The 14,039-nt window shown below is 41.3% G+C and overlaps 1 protein-coding gene across 9 annotated transcripts in view; it reads left to right on the forward strand.

The window, feature by feature from the left end:
- ankrd12 (ankyrin repeat domain 12) overlaps nucleotides 1-14,039 on the forward strand; it is a 221,053-nt gene that overhangs the window by 144,701 nt on the left and 62,313 nt on the right. For all 9 annotated transcript variants that reach the window (XM_041189212.1, XM_041189213.1, XM_041189215.1 and 6 more), the window contains one exon: nucleotides 8-155. In XM_041189212.1, the coding sequence (XP_041045146.1) occupies nucleotides 8-155 (148 nt within the window). The remainder of the gene's footprint in view (nucleotides 1-7; nucleotides 156-14,039) is intronic.

The following is a 14,039-nucleotide window of genomic DNA, read 5'->3' on the forward strand; positions in this document are numbered from 1 at the left end:
TTTTTAGAATAAAGAGAAAGTTTCATCCTACAACAGGACACCTAAAATAGACCGCAGTGAATTGGAAAAGGAAGTGAAAGAGAAAACTTCTATGAAACGTAAACTACCTTTCACTGTTAGTCCATCCAGGAGTGAGCAGAGGGAATCAGACACAGGTAAACCCTTTCCTTTTAAACTGTCTTAATGTAGGAATGTGATGATTTTAAAGTTTTGCCCCTTTGAATTTTTGTGCACTGTGATGAATAAAATAAACATCCAGTTATGCTTGTTGACATTAAACTTAATGAGCATAGAATGTGAAAAAGCAGAAAAGTGTTTAGTCCCTTTGGCCAACCCCAGAGTTCTAAAAACATTATTTCACTACTTAAAATATGTCAGATGCTTTTCCAGTAAAATATACGACTCACTCCTTCTTTAAAATCTGATGTATCTAGCCTTGGTTGCCACACCAAGAGGGTCATGAATATTTGGAAGGCAAAGTTATATCTGATCTATCCATTCAAATTCCCTCTTCTGAACATCATCTCACCTTCTCCCACATCACCCCACTACCCCCGCAAAGTCATTTTTGGGCCCAGGGTTCAGCTTGTCAGTACGGTGTTCTGAATGATCTCATGTTCCTCGATGTGATTCCCACTTGGCCTTTTCTCTACTCTAAATCTTGCCTTTCCTTCTAGTTCAGACAGCTAATACCAGGTATTAGATGGATAGGCCTTTGCTGCATCATTGCCAGTGATGCAGTGTCCTTCCTGTGAGAGAGTGAGGTATCCAGCACACCGTACCCCAAATGGTGACAAACCTATGACCTCCTAGGCTCAGTATCACATCTGTGATTGAGTGTTCTATTCCATTTACTATCGAACTCGATCTTAGTTACTTCTGCATAATTGGGCAGTTGGTTCCAATGGCCTGCTTGCCAACATCTCCAAAACCTTTTTTTTGTGCTATATCCTGTAGAGGAAAACAGTTTTTTTTAAAAGGTAATAGATAGTAACCGACGTGCACAACTACAACAATGATTTGCCTTTATATAATACTCACTGTAGAAACATGTCTCAAAATATTCCACAGAGGCGTGACCAAAAGATATCATTAATGTGTCCTCAAGATCTCTCTCAGCCTATGGCAACACTCTTATGATTCCATGGTAATTTGGCCGTTCAGCAGGCAACTAAATAGGGCTCATTTAACAATAAGTGAATATTTAAACAAGTTTTGTTGTTCATCCATTCAGGGGATGTGAGTGTCGCTGGCTAGGCCAGCATTTAATGCCCATCCCTAATTGCCCTTGAGAAGGTGGTGGTGAGCTGCCTTCTTGAACCACTGCAGTCCATGTGGTGTAGGTACAAACAAAGAGAAGTTAGGGCAGGAGTTGTAGGATTTTGACCCAGCGACAGTGAAGGAACAGTGCTATATTTCCAAGTTAGGATGGTGAGTGGCTTGGAGGGGAACTTCCAGGCGGTGGTGTTCCCATGTGTGTGCTGCCCTTGTCCTTCTAGATGGTCGTGGTCGTGGGTTTGGAAGGTGCTGTCGAAGGAGCTTTGATGAGTTGCTGCAGTGCACCTTGTTGATGGTACACACTGCTGCCACAGTGCATCAGTAGTGGAGGGAACGAATGTTTGTGGATGGGGTGCCAATCAAGCAGGCTGCTTTGTCCTGGATGGTGTCGAGCTTCTTCAGTGTTGTTGGAGCTGCACTCATCAAGGCAAGTGGACAGTGTTCCATCACACTCCTGATTTATGCCTTGTAGATGGTGGACAGGCTTTGGGGAGTCAGGAGGTGAGTTACTTGCTGCAGGATTCCTACCCTCTGACCTGCTCTTGTAGCCACAGTATTTAAATGGCTAGTCCAGTTCAACTTCTGCTCAATGGTAACCTCCAGGGTGTTGATAATGGGGGATTCAGCAATGGTAACACCATTGAATAAGGGGCGATGGTTAGATTCTGTCTTGTTGGAGATGATCATTACCTGGCACCTGTGTGGCACAAATGTTACTTACCACTTGTCAGCCTGTATATTGTTCAGGTCTTGCTGCATTTGGACATGACTCTTCAGACACTGAAGCAGTCCATGAATAGTTCTGAACATTGTGCAATCATCAGCGAACTTCCCACTTCTGACCTAATGATGGAAGGAAGGTCATTGATGAAGCAGCTGAAGATGTTTGGGCCGAGGACTCAACCCTGGGGAACTCTGCATGATGTCCTGGAACTGTGATGATTGACCTTCAACAGCCACAACCAACTTCCTTTGTACTAAGTATGATTCCAACCAGCAGAGAGTTTCCCCCTGATTCCCATTGACTCCATTCTTTCTAGGTGCCTTGATTCCATACTCAGTCATATGCTGTCTTGATGTCAAGGGCTGTCACTCTCACCTCACCTCAGGAGTTCAGTTCTTTTTTCCATGTTTGAACCAAGGCTGTAATGAGGTCAGGAGCTGAGTGGCCCTCACAAAACCCAAACTGAGTGTTCGTGAGAAGGTTATTGCTATGCAAGTGCCTTTTGATAGCACTGTTGATGACCTCTTCCATCACCTTACTGATGATGGAGAGTAAACTGATGAGGCGATAGTTGGCCTGATTGGATTTGTCCTGCTTTTTGTGTACAGGACATACGTGGGCAATTTTCCACATTGCCGGGTAGAATTAATCTATTTATTTTCATTTTTTACTCTTTTTGGTTTGGACAATTTTGTTTTAGCACTCAGAAAAGCATGTGCAGAACTACTTGAGAAGTTACTCATGTGTCAGTCTGAATGCATCAAAGCAGTAGAGCACTTGTTTGCAATTTTTTTCAGGCAGGCTCCAAGGAGGTGTGAACATTTTTTTTTCTTTCAGTACTACAGTTGCAACATAATAATAGATAGCATATCTAAGTACAGTTCTATCAAAATATGGGGAGGTGATGGCGTAGTGGTATTGTCGCTGGATCAGAGATCCAGGGTAATGCTCTGGGGGTTCAGGTTCGAATCCTGCCACGGCAGATGGTGGAATTTAAATTCAAAAAAATCTGGAATTAAAAGTCTAATGACGACAATGAAACCATTGTCGATTGTTGTAAAACCCATCTGGTTCACTAATGTCCTTTAGGGAAGAAAATCTGCTGTCCTTACCTGGTCTGGCCTTCATGTGACACCAGACCCACAGCAATAATTAATTTTTAAAAAGTACAGTACAGTTCTTTCAAAATACAAAACCTGATTTTATTAAATATTTACAAGGAAAACATTCATGATTTTCAGCACATGTTGCCACCCTATGAACTCATTTCACCTACGTAAATCAATAGTTTTATTTTTTGTTTCATGGGAAGTGAGCATTGCAGGCAACGCCATTATTTGTTGCCCATCCCTAAGTGCTCTTTAGAAGGTGGTGGTAAGCCGCCGCCTTGAATCACTGCAGGCCGTGTGGTGTAGGTGCACCACATTGCTGTGAGGAAGGGAGCTCCAGGACTTTTACCCAGTAATAATGAAGGAAGCCCCACATAGTTCCAAGTCGGGATGGTGATGTTGCCATCCGTATGCTTCTCTTGTCCTTCTAGGTGGTAAAGGTCTTAAGATTGGAAAATGCTGTTAAGAAGGGTTTGGTGAGTTGCTGCAATGCATCTTGTATACAATGCACATTGCTGCCACTGTGCGTCAGTGGTGGAAGAAGTGAAATTTTAATGTGATGGACGAGATGCCAAGCAAGCAAGCTGCTTTATTCTGGGTGGTGTTAGTGTTGAGCTTCTTGAGTGTTGTTGGAGCTGCACACATCCAGGCCAGTGGAGAGTATTTCATCATGCTCCTGATTTGTGCCCTGTAGATGATGGACAAACTTTGGGGAGTCTGGAGGTTAGTCACTTGTCACACAATTCCCAGCCTCTAATCTGCTCTTGTAGCTACTGCATTTGTATGGCTAGTCCAGTTACATTTCTGGTCAATGATGACCCACAGAAAGTTGTTGATGATGTCAAGGTGAGAATGGTTAGAATTCTGGTCACTGCGCCCGGCATTTATGTGATGCAAATGCTACTTGCCACATCTCAGTCCAAACCTGAATGTTGTCCATATCTTGCTGTGTGTAGATACGGACTATTTCAGTATCTGAGGAATTGTGAATGGCACTGAACACTGTGCAATCATCTTGTTGCCTCTGGTGTTTAATGTCAATTATCTTAAATCTGTGTCCTCTGGTTATCAATCCTTCAGCTATTGGAAACAATTTACCTTTAAAATCTTGGTTTACATACAGTAAATAAACAGCCCTTTTAAATCTCCTCTTTGCCTCCTCTGCTCTAAGGAGAACAACCCCAGCTTCTTCAGTCTCTCCTCTGAACTGTAATTCCTCTTTCCTGAAAACATTCTCATAATGCCTTCTGCACTCTCTTCAGAGCCTTCGTATTCTTCCTAAAGCGTGTTGCCCAGAGTTGCACACACTAATGTTCACACTAAATGAGTCTGAACTACCAGTCGTGTTTTATTTTAGCTTTAGCATACCTTCCTGGCCTTTGTACTCTATGCCTCTAATAATAAAGCCCAGGACCTCATATCCTTTAAGTACTGCTTCGTTAGTTTGTCCTGCCACCAATAAGAAATTTATGCACAAAAACTCTATTTCTCTCTTCTTGTGCCCCTTTAAAATTGCCATTTAACATGTATTTTGGCAGATGAGGAGAAGTAAATATAACATCTCTCACTTTTCTGCTTTATATCCACCCATTCCACCAGCCGGAAGTACTCTTGAAGTTTATTAGTGGCTTCCTCACTCTTTGCTACACTTTCAAGTTTTGTGTTATCTATAAATGTTGAAATTGCTCCCGTAGGTCCAAGTCCCTAATATATATCGAACTGAACCTTGGGGAGCTCCATGTGCAGCTTGCTTCTGTCCAAAAAACAGCCATTCATAACAACTACCTGTTTTCTATCCTTTAGCCAGGTTTGTAGCCATGCTGCTTCTGCCCCTTCTATCCAATGGGCTTCTGTTTTACTAACCAGCCTAATACATGTTACTTTATATGGACTTTCAAAAGTTGTTTGATACATAACAATGACTGTGCTGCTCTCATCTGTTACCCAGATGATTGAATTTTTTGATGAGCTAAGTAAAATATGATTTGCCATGAGCAAATCTGTCCTGCCTCTCCTTTGCTCGTCCACACTTCTTCAAGTGGCTATTAATTTTCTCCCAAATTATTGTTCCTAAAAGCTTCCCCAAGGTTAAATGCTGGTGGAAATACTTCAGCCATACCTTCAGCTTCCATCAGTAGATCTCCATTTTGTTCCCAAAATGGACTCTCCACTCCTCTGACAATCTTTTCATTGCTGATATTTGATGGGCTTACAGAAGACCTTTTCAATATCTTTTATGTTAGCCTCCATACTACTCTCTCACTGCTCCTTTGCCCTCCTCTTATTTCACCTTTCACTTCTCTGTGGTTTATATGTTCAGCCTGATTTTTCCCTTGTATTATCCATCTTACATCTGTTAAACACCTTTTTCTGCTTCATCCTATATTCCAACTCCCATCACTCAGGATTTGGATGTCCTTTTCCCCTTGTGAGACTATAGCCAAGACTATACCCAAGCCATCTCCTCTTAAAAGACTGCCATTATATTTCTGCCTGCCAGCCTTTGACTCCAATTTACCCAGGCCAGATCCCGTCTCAAATTGACCTTCCAGCAAAGTATTTTTATTTGAGGTTGCACCTTGATTTTGTCTGTAACTAATCCAAGCATTGCAATACTGTGATTGCTACTCTTGAGAGCTCCCTGAGATGGTTCTTCTATCTTGGATTCTAGTCGTGAGACTTGGTTAGTAAGCAGACTGCAGACATACTCTGGTATCTGCTTAACACTTCTTTATTAGTGCCACATCTGTACAGGTAACAGAGTAGACATTTGCTCCTTGGCATGAGTCTAACACATGACTGACTGATGTCAGTGGTACATCATCATCAATGCCATACATTAGCATATCCCACCTGTTAACCCTTCATACTACACCTCCTCCAAGTATACTATCCTATTTTCGACAACAACCTGAAATTTATGCCTTTAACTTTTTACACTACGTTTCTGTAACTCCTTTTTTATAACTACAGGTTCTATCCAACTCCTAATTTTCCCCTCCTCAAGTCACAGTCCTGGGAGATTCAATCTCCCTCAGAATTCTCGGCCCTTAGGAAAGACATTTTCAAGACATGAGGGATTTCTTCTGCTGGTAGGACATCATGATCTGCAGAATGCCACAACAATTTAGTAGCGTTGCTGGGAAGCAGAGTGTAAGTTGCAGGATGTCTGAACTGTAAGGACAACGAAGACTTTTCAACAAAAGACTGATTCATGAGAGAAGATTGAAGACAATCGACCTTTGGACCCTCGAAGACTTGAAGAGATGAATTCAGGATGCTCATGAGGAATTGGTTGCTCCGTCGAAGCACACAGAGATAGAGCTTCAGAAGAGGAATAAGAACACAGGAACAGGAGTAGGCCATTTGGCCCATTGAGCTTGCTCCGCCATTCAATTTGATCATAGCTGATCATCCACCTCAATGCCACGTTCCCTCACTATCTCCATATCCCTTTACGTCATTGGTCTCCAGAAACGTATCGATTCCTGTCTTGAACATGCTCAATGATTGAGTTTCCACAGCCCTCTGGGGTAGAGAATTTCAAAGGCACATGAACAAGGACACTGAGGTTCCTTTGTACACCCAGACTTCTCAGCTTCTCACCATTTAAGAAAAACTCTACTTTCTTATTTATTCTACCAAAGTGACGAACTTCACACTTATTCACAATATATTTCATCTGCCACGTTCTAGTCCATTCGCTTAAACTGTCTAAGTCCTCTTGAAGCCTCCTTTCATCTTCCTATATTTTACGTTCCCACCCAGTTTGGTGTCATCAGCAAATTTTGAAATATTACAGTTGGTCCCCACATCTAAATCATTCATATAGACTCTGAACAGCTGTGGACCTAGCACGGATCTTTGCAGTATCCCACTAATAACAGCCTGCCATCCTGAGAATGATCTGTTAAATCTTACTCTCTGCTTTCTGTCAGTTAACCATTTCTCAATCCATACTAGTATGTTTCCCACAATCCTGTGCACTCTTAATTTTATTTACTAACCTCCTGTGTGGGACCTTATCAAAATTTTTCTAAAATTCCAAATACACCACATCCATTGGTTCTCCTTTATCTATGCTACAAGTAAAGTCCTAAAAACTCCAAGTTTATCAAACATGATTTCCCTTTCGTAAATCCATGTTGACACTGCCCAATTTTACCATTCTCTTCTAAATGTCCAGTTATCACATCCTTAATAATAGACTCTAACATTTTACCTACTACTGGTCTGTAGTTCTCCATTCTACCTCCCCCTCCCTTCTTAAATAATGGGATTACATTTGCTGCTTTCCAGCCCGCAGGAACCTTTCCAGAATCTAAAGAATTCTGAAAGACAACTACCAGTGCATCCACTATCTCTCTAGCCACCTCCTTCAGTACTCTAGGATGAAGCTCATCTGGTCCAGGGGATTTATCAATCTTCAATCTAGTAAACTTTTCAAGTACTACATCTTTACTAATTTATTTTAGTTTCTCAGTTTCACAAGTCCCTTGGTTGCCTAGTATTTCTGGAAGATTTTCTGTATCTTCTTCTGTGAAGACAGATGCAAAATAAATGTTTATTTTCTGCACCATTTCCCTGTTCTCATGTCCTCACCTATAATGTGCCCACATTTGTCCTAGCTAATCTTTTTCTTTTCACATAGTAAATCTTTATGTTCCTTGCTAGTTTGCATTCATATTCTCTTGTCCCTTTTTATTATCAGTTTCTTGGTCCTCCTTTTCTGGATTCTAAATTGCTCTGAATCCTCAGGCTTACCACTTTTTCTGGGATCCTTATAAGCCATTTCCTTTGATCTAATGCAATCTTTAACTTCTTTCGTTAACCGCGGTTGATTAACCTTTCTCTTCGGGTGTTTGTGGCTTAGAGGAATGTATATCTGTTGTAGGCCGTGTAGTATTTCTTTAAATACTAGCCATTGCCTATCTACCATCAAATTTTTTAGTGCACTTTCCCAATCCACCATAGCCAACTTTCCCTTCATACCTTCATAATTTCCTTCCTTCAGATTTAAGACCCTAGTTTCAGAATTAACTATATCACGTTCAAACTTAATGCAAAATTCTATCATATTATGGTCACTATTTCCCAAAGGCTCCTTTAAAGCAAGGTTATTAATTAGCCCTTTGTGCAACACTAAATCCAAAATAGCCCGATCCCTAGTTGGCTCCTCAACATACTGCTCCAGAAACCCATCTCGTACACACTCCAGGAATTCATCCTCCACAGCATTAGTGCTGATTTGGTTAACCCAGCCTGTGTAACTCCAGGGAAGACTGTCACAGCCGCGTTCATCCACTGCTATATCAATGACTGAAAAGATGTTGAAGACCTGAGATTTCAACCAACTTATAAGTGGAAGAAAAAAATGACCAAATTCCTGTAAGACTGTCAGGAATAGAAGGGATGGTTTCCAATGGTATTTCATGAATACTGTCTGCTTTCTGTAGGCTGTAGTAAGGGAGACACAATTCTCTCTATATGAGGTTGCTCCACTAAGGGTAATGGGAAGAATTGCTGAGGATATGAAGAGAAGATGGCCTCACGTTCTGTAATGAGACAAATTTCCTGTAGACAATTAACTCAGGAACAAGATTGATGTATAGGATTCTGCAGCTTCAGAATTGCTTAAGACTGCCATAGCTTCTGTGTTGACCTCCAGCTCTGGAGGGAAGAAGACTTTCAGCTGGGACTGAAGTATGGGTGGCAATTTACTTTCACCCTTAGAAGGTTAGCTCTTTAGTAGCACGATCCTCTATGGACTGTAACCTGGACTCAGGCAAGGCATTCTCTGTGGAAGGCTCTTCATGGATAATAGAGGATAGACTAGGCAATATTTTGGTATGTTCAGTGGAACTAAGATCTGAATGCTGCTCAGCCACTAAAAAAAACAGCTGACTCCTCTTAAAAAGTCAAGAGACTTAATGTGGTGTGTCCGTTAACTGAAAAGATGAATCATTCTCTGGGACCTCAACCTCCAAGAGATCATTCAGTACTGTAAAGGTTTCTTTCTCATCACTTTCTAGGAAGAACCAATTCAAGTCCAGCAGGTCTTGGGGATGGCCACTGTGTGCCCCAGTACTTCTGTATCCACCACCTCTGGCCTTGCTTCGTGAAGACTGAGATTCATAAATTCCATCTCCACTCAGGGCCTAGTAGATGGTGTCTCTGTGAAAAAAAGGAACTTACTGCTGAGTGTATAAACTTCCTCAGCGCCTGCAGGCTGAAGTTCCATGGCTTCTAAAGAAAAGGTTGAAGATTATTGCGTGAAAGACAGTGAGTCATTCAAATAATGAGCATCATCTGGTTTGTCTAGAATTCCTAGAAGCATGTCAACATTGCTACGTGGCTATACATTGATTGTTGAGGATATAGAGAATGATTTGTCACCCTTTGTAGCTAAAAGGAACAATAATCCTGTCTTTGATTGTCGCCTGGACCTTGTAATTTGATGTCTGATGGATGAAGGGTCATTTCTTATTTATTCTTTCGTGGGATGCGTGTGTCACTGGTAAGACCAGCATTTGTTGCTCATCCCTAATTGCCCTTGAACTGAGTGACTTGCTAGACCATTTCAGAGGGCAGTTAAGAGTTGACCATATTGCCGTGGATCTGGGCTCTCAAGTAGGCCAGATCAGGTAATGATGCCAGATTTCTTTCCCTAAAGAACATCAGTGAATCAGATGGGTTTTTACAACAATTGATAGTTTCATGATCGCTAATACATAGACTAACTCTATATTCCAGATTCTTTGAACTGAATTCAAATTCCACCAGTTGTTGTGGTGGGATTTGAACCCATGTCGTTTGCTGAAGCCAGTTGAGGTCATCTGCTGATATGTTAACAGCAGCTCCAATACTAGTTTTGAACTTGGACTGTAACTGACCAATAACCTGGACTAAGACAATCAACTTTCTCTAGGAACTCTAATGTCACCATTTCTTTAACTTTCCATTCCTCGGAAGGAATGTGCTTCATAAATACTTTGTCTTTGTCTTTGATTAAAATTGTTGGATTTGCAGGATGCTTGAAATGTCCAGTTTTGTTGCACTGGAAGCACTCTGCACTACTTGCTGGAATGTCCTGGTGCCTATGCTGGGTTTTTCTGCCACCATCTCAAAATGGCTGCTGGCATGGAGTTTCCCCCCACTTTCACCTGGTTTGCCGGGCTTTCCTGTGGGTGGGGCCACCACTCATGGGCATAACCCATCAACTGGGTCATAAGCTTCGGAGTCGTGCCAAATTATAGCCCAATTAAATTCTCTAAGCTTGGCCTGCCTCACTTACTGGACCACTTGATCCAAAGAAAGATCATCTTTCATCTGCAGAAAGTCAGTTTTTCAGCTGGACAACCACAACTATGCAACCACAGATTAGCTCATCCTTCAATGCCCCATATACATAAGAACTAGCTAGATGATGTAGCTCGATTAGAAATAATTCGTTCGATTCCCGAGGTCATTGCCATTGTTGGTTAAAACGTGACCGTGTGATTATTAAGTTTTACTTCAGGCTAAAATATGTGTCAATAGCTTTATGAATGGACTCAAAGTCTGCAGTGGATTCCTACATCCCCTGCCTTAGAAGAAATGTTGCCTGCTGCTGCATCTACCACATAAAGGAATTGACTTGTAGCTTTTGCTCCTTTTCATGAAGGCCTGATGCTGCTTGATACCAGAGAAAATGGCATTTTCATAACTCCCACTGCTAGCCTCTCTGCAGGCACTCAAGGCAGTCAGACAGGTGGGGCAAGGGCAGAGACTGCTTAGCAGGTCTGGTCATCATTACTTCTCTCCAGTGACACCGATATTTTTTTAACAAGCTGCTTTCAAAGTTTTCTGAGATGGCCCTTCTATCTTGGATCCTAGGCATGGGACTTGGTTAGTAGACAGATTGTAGACATTCTCTGTTATCTGCTTAACACTTGTTCATTAGTACTACATCATCCATGTCATGCATTAGCGTATCCCATCTGTTAGCCTTTTATACTGCAGTGACATTCTCTACTTGAACCACTTTGTTTCACAATGGAACATTCTGATCGGGCTTTCTCCTGAAAACATATGCACTTCAGAAATTCCTGCCCCTCTCTGCCCTCCATACAATCACTGCCCCATTTAATATTGAGGAAGTTTCTACTACATTTTGAAGCTGGAATCCCTGCTAAATTAATTTCACTCCTCTCTCATAGTAACCTGCATTCAAGATTAATGGCCCAACTCTGTTCAGGTGCAACTTGTCTATCTTCCTGTCACAGAACTATTCCAGGAATCTGAAGCCTTCCCTCCTGCATTATGTCTGTTAACCATGCATTAACCTGCCATATCCTCCTATTTCTATTCTCACTATCTCGTAGTACTGAAAGTAATCCAAAGGTTTGGATTTCTTACTCTCTAACTTCCTTCCTAGCTCCTCAAACTCTTGACTGTAGGACCTCAACCCTCATTGTCCTCCTGTCACTGGTTCCAACATGGACCATGAGTTTTGGCTATTCACCTTTCCCTGCAGCATTTTCTGCACCCAAGGAAGCAGTGTACCACACAGGTCTCAGGTTGACAGGAGCTTGTGTTCTTCAACTGCACCTTGGATTCCAACATTTTTCAGAGTTCCATATTTGTATTACAATAAAGAAATTGATGCAACAAACACATTGCACCCCTATGACTTGGGAGTGACCTGAAAATAGAAAGGTTGCTTTCCAAGGGCATAATGTTCCTATGGCCTCAGCTATAGTGGCTGAGTTAGCAGCTTACAATGTGTCTGCAGCATTGGGCTCCTGTTTGAATATGATGACCCTTTACAACAGGTAAAAGGCAATCAAATATGTAATGGCAAAATACAAAAATACAATGTCTTAAATTGTAATGCAAATGCAGTGCAGTAAATAACTGTACTAATTATCTGAATTTTCCACTTCTGCACTCTCAAGTCCCTTGTTTTCTCTCCGTTCATTTTAATAGGTGGAAAATGGTAACTTGGCAGGGACGCATAGAAGCAAAAACCCCCTGCAGTATATTTGCACTGCTACTTTCTCCCTCCAAATGCCATTTTTTCCGAGCATTAAGCCCCAGCCCTTGTGCTGTCTCCTCACCTGAGCCCCAGTTACTTTCAAGCAGCTGTATTTCATCTGGATCCATCTGAGCCTCAAGTGAGAAAGCGGAGTTGTGGTAGAAGATTCACCTTGATCTTAGTGAATGATCGAAGAAGCTCGAGGGGCTGTATGGCCTGTTGCCCTATTTCTTATATTCTTAATATATGCTGCCATTTTCTGCATGACTTGCATTTCAAAAAGGCTAAAATTGAGTACAATAGTAAAGCAACATGCATAAGAGGCATACAGTAAAAAAATATTTTAAAACTTGGAGGAAACAAAAAAAGTAGTCAGGTGGGAAAGATTGGAAGAAAATGGAGAGTTAAAGGCAACAATGGAATGTGATGTATGATAGACATACAGAAAGAGAGACTGGGAAATACAGACTGAGAGCAGAGAAAAATAGGGAAGCGTAGGGAACCGTTACAGGAAGGCAGAGATACACATTTTATTTTTTGCCTGAGAAATCCTACAAGAGAAACTATTAGATAATTACCACCATATGCAATGCTATTCCACTTGGATGGATCTTCTGGGATATTCGGCACCCTGTGCACATTGATGAGAAGAGCAATAAACTTGCTCTTACCTAGTATAACAACAGGCTATCTCATACACCAGAGCAGGAAGTTAACCTATTCAATCCCCAGCCTGTGCTGAATAATGTAACCTTTAAATGGGACAATAAAAGGTGTGCTATGTTTGGCCTCAATAGCACTGAGTTAGGAAGGGAAAAATTTACTGACTTCAGCTCTTGCTATCTACTAATCCTTGGTAAAGTATGCTTTTTGGATCCTTAGCTTTTTAAATAGAAGCAAAATATAAAAGCAAAAATCTTTTTTAAAACTGCTAAACTTGTATCATTCACGAGTTAAGCCTCAGCTGCTGTATTATGTCCAATTCCGGTCACAATATTATAGGAAAGATGTCCAGGTTTTGAATATGGTCAGAGGAGATTTACCAGACGGGTAGTTATGCAAAGAGACTTGAGAAGCATCAGCACTCATGGAACCAAACCCTCAGAAAGAGCCATTCACTCAGATTTGGTGGTAAGAATAAAGGTGAAGCTATTGGTACTCGCTGTAAATCAGATTGCAACTTCCAGCATCTGCACATGCACAATTAAACAGAGAAATCAGGAAATTGCTATCTACTTTGTCCTGCACCTCCACAACCTTCACTACACCAATACCTTGCCAAGAGAATCAGTATTAAACCGCAAGGAAGGACATGAAGTTCCAATAATTATCCGTTAGATGCCCAGTAAGCACTGCAGAAACAATTGAAGTGAATTTTGAATGGCATGATAAGTCTTAATTGCTACCAAATTCTGGATTGAAAATGTATTTTTGCAGGTTTGTTGTTGGAGATTTAAAAATCATTTTTTTTCTGTTTGTGATTTTTACAAAGAGCATTTAATTCAAACTTAGGTTTCCTGGTTTTGAGTCTGCATGTCTCGTAAGGGTTCTTCAGTCCAACTGGTTGAAGATACAAGCTATTGCTTGCCCTGTTCTCACAGATCCCATGCAGAGGATGCCATGCTGAAATGGCTCTCTAATTACCATAAATTGCTGTACAAAAGCTTAATAAAAGTCTGGGTAGCTGCAAGTGGGATGAATGTTGGGCGCTGTTCTTTGCCACTGACTACAAAATCCAGGCCAATATTGAGTTTAAAAAATAAAGTAATATACAGTTGAAACAGGATGTAAGCAAGTGACAGAATGCAAAATCTTCCTACATCTACTGTTCCAAATATTGGGAGCAAAGAAATCTTGGCAAACCTCCTGCATTATGCCATTAGAAGCAATAGACTGACTATGTTTAAGAACT

This window comes from Carcharodon carcharias, chromosome 6 (assembly GCF_017639515.1).
Source record: "Carcharodon carcharias isolate sCarCar2 chromosome 6, sCarCar2.pri, whole genome shotgun sequence".
Taxonomy (NCBI): Eukaryota; Metazoa; Chordata; class Chondrichthyes; order Lamniformes; family Lamnidae; genus Carcharodon; species Carcharodon carcharias.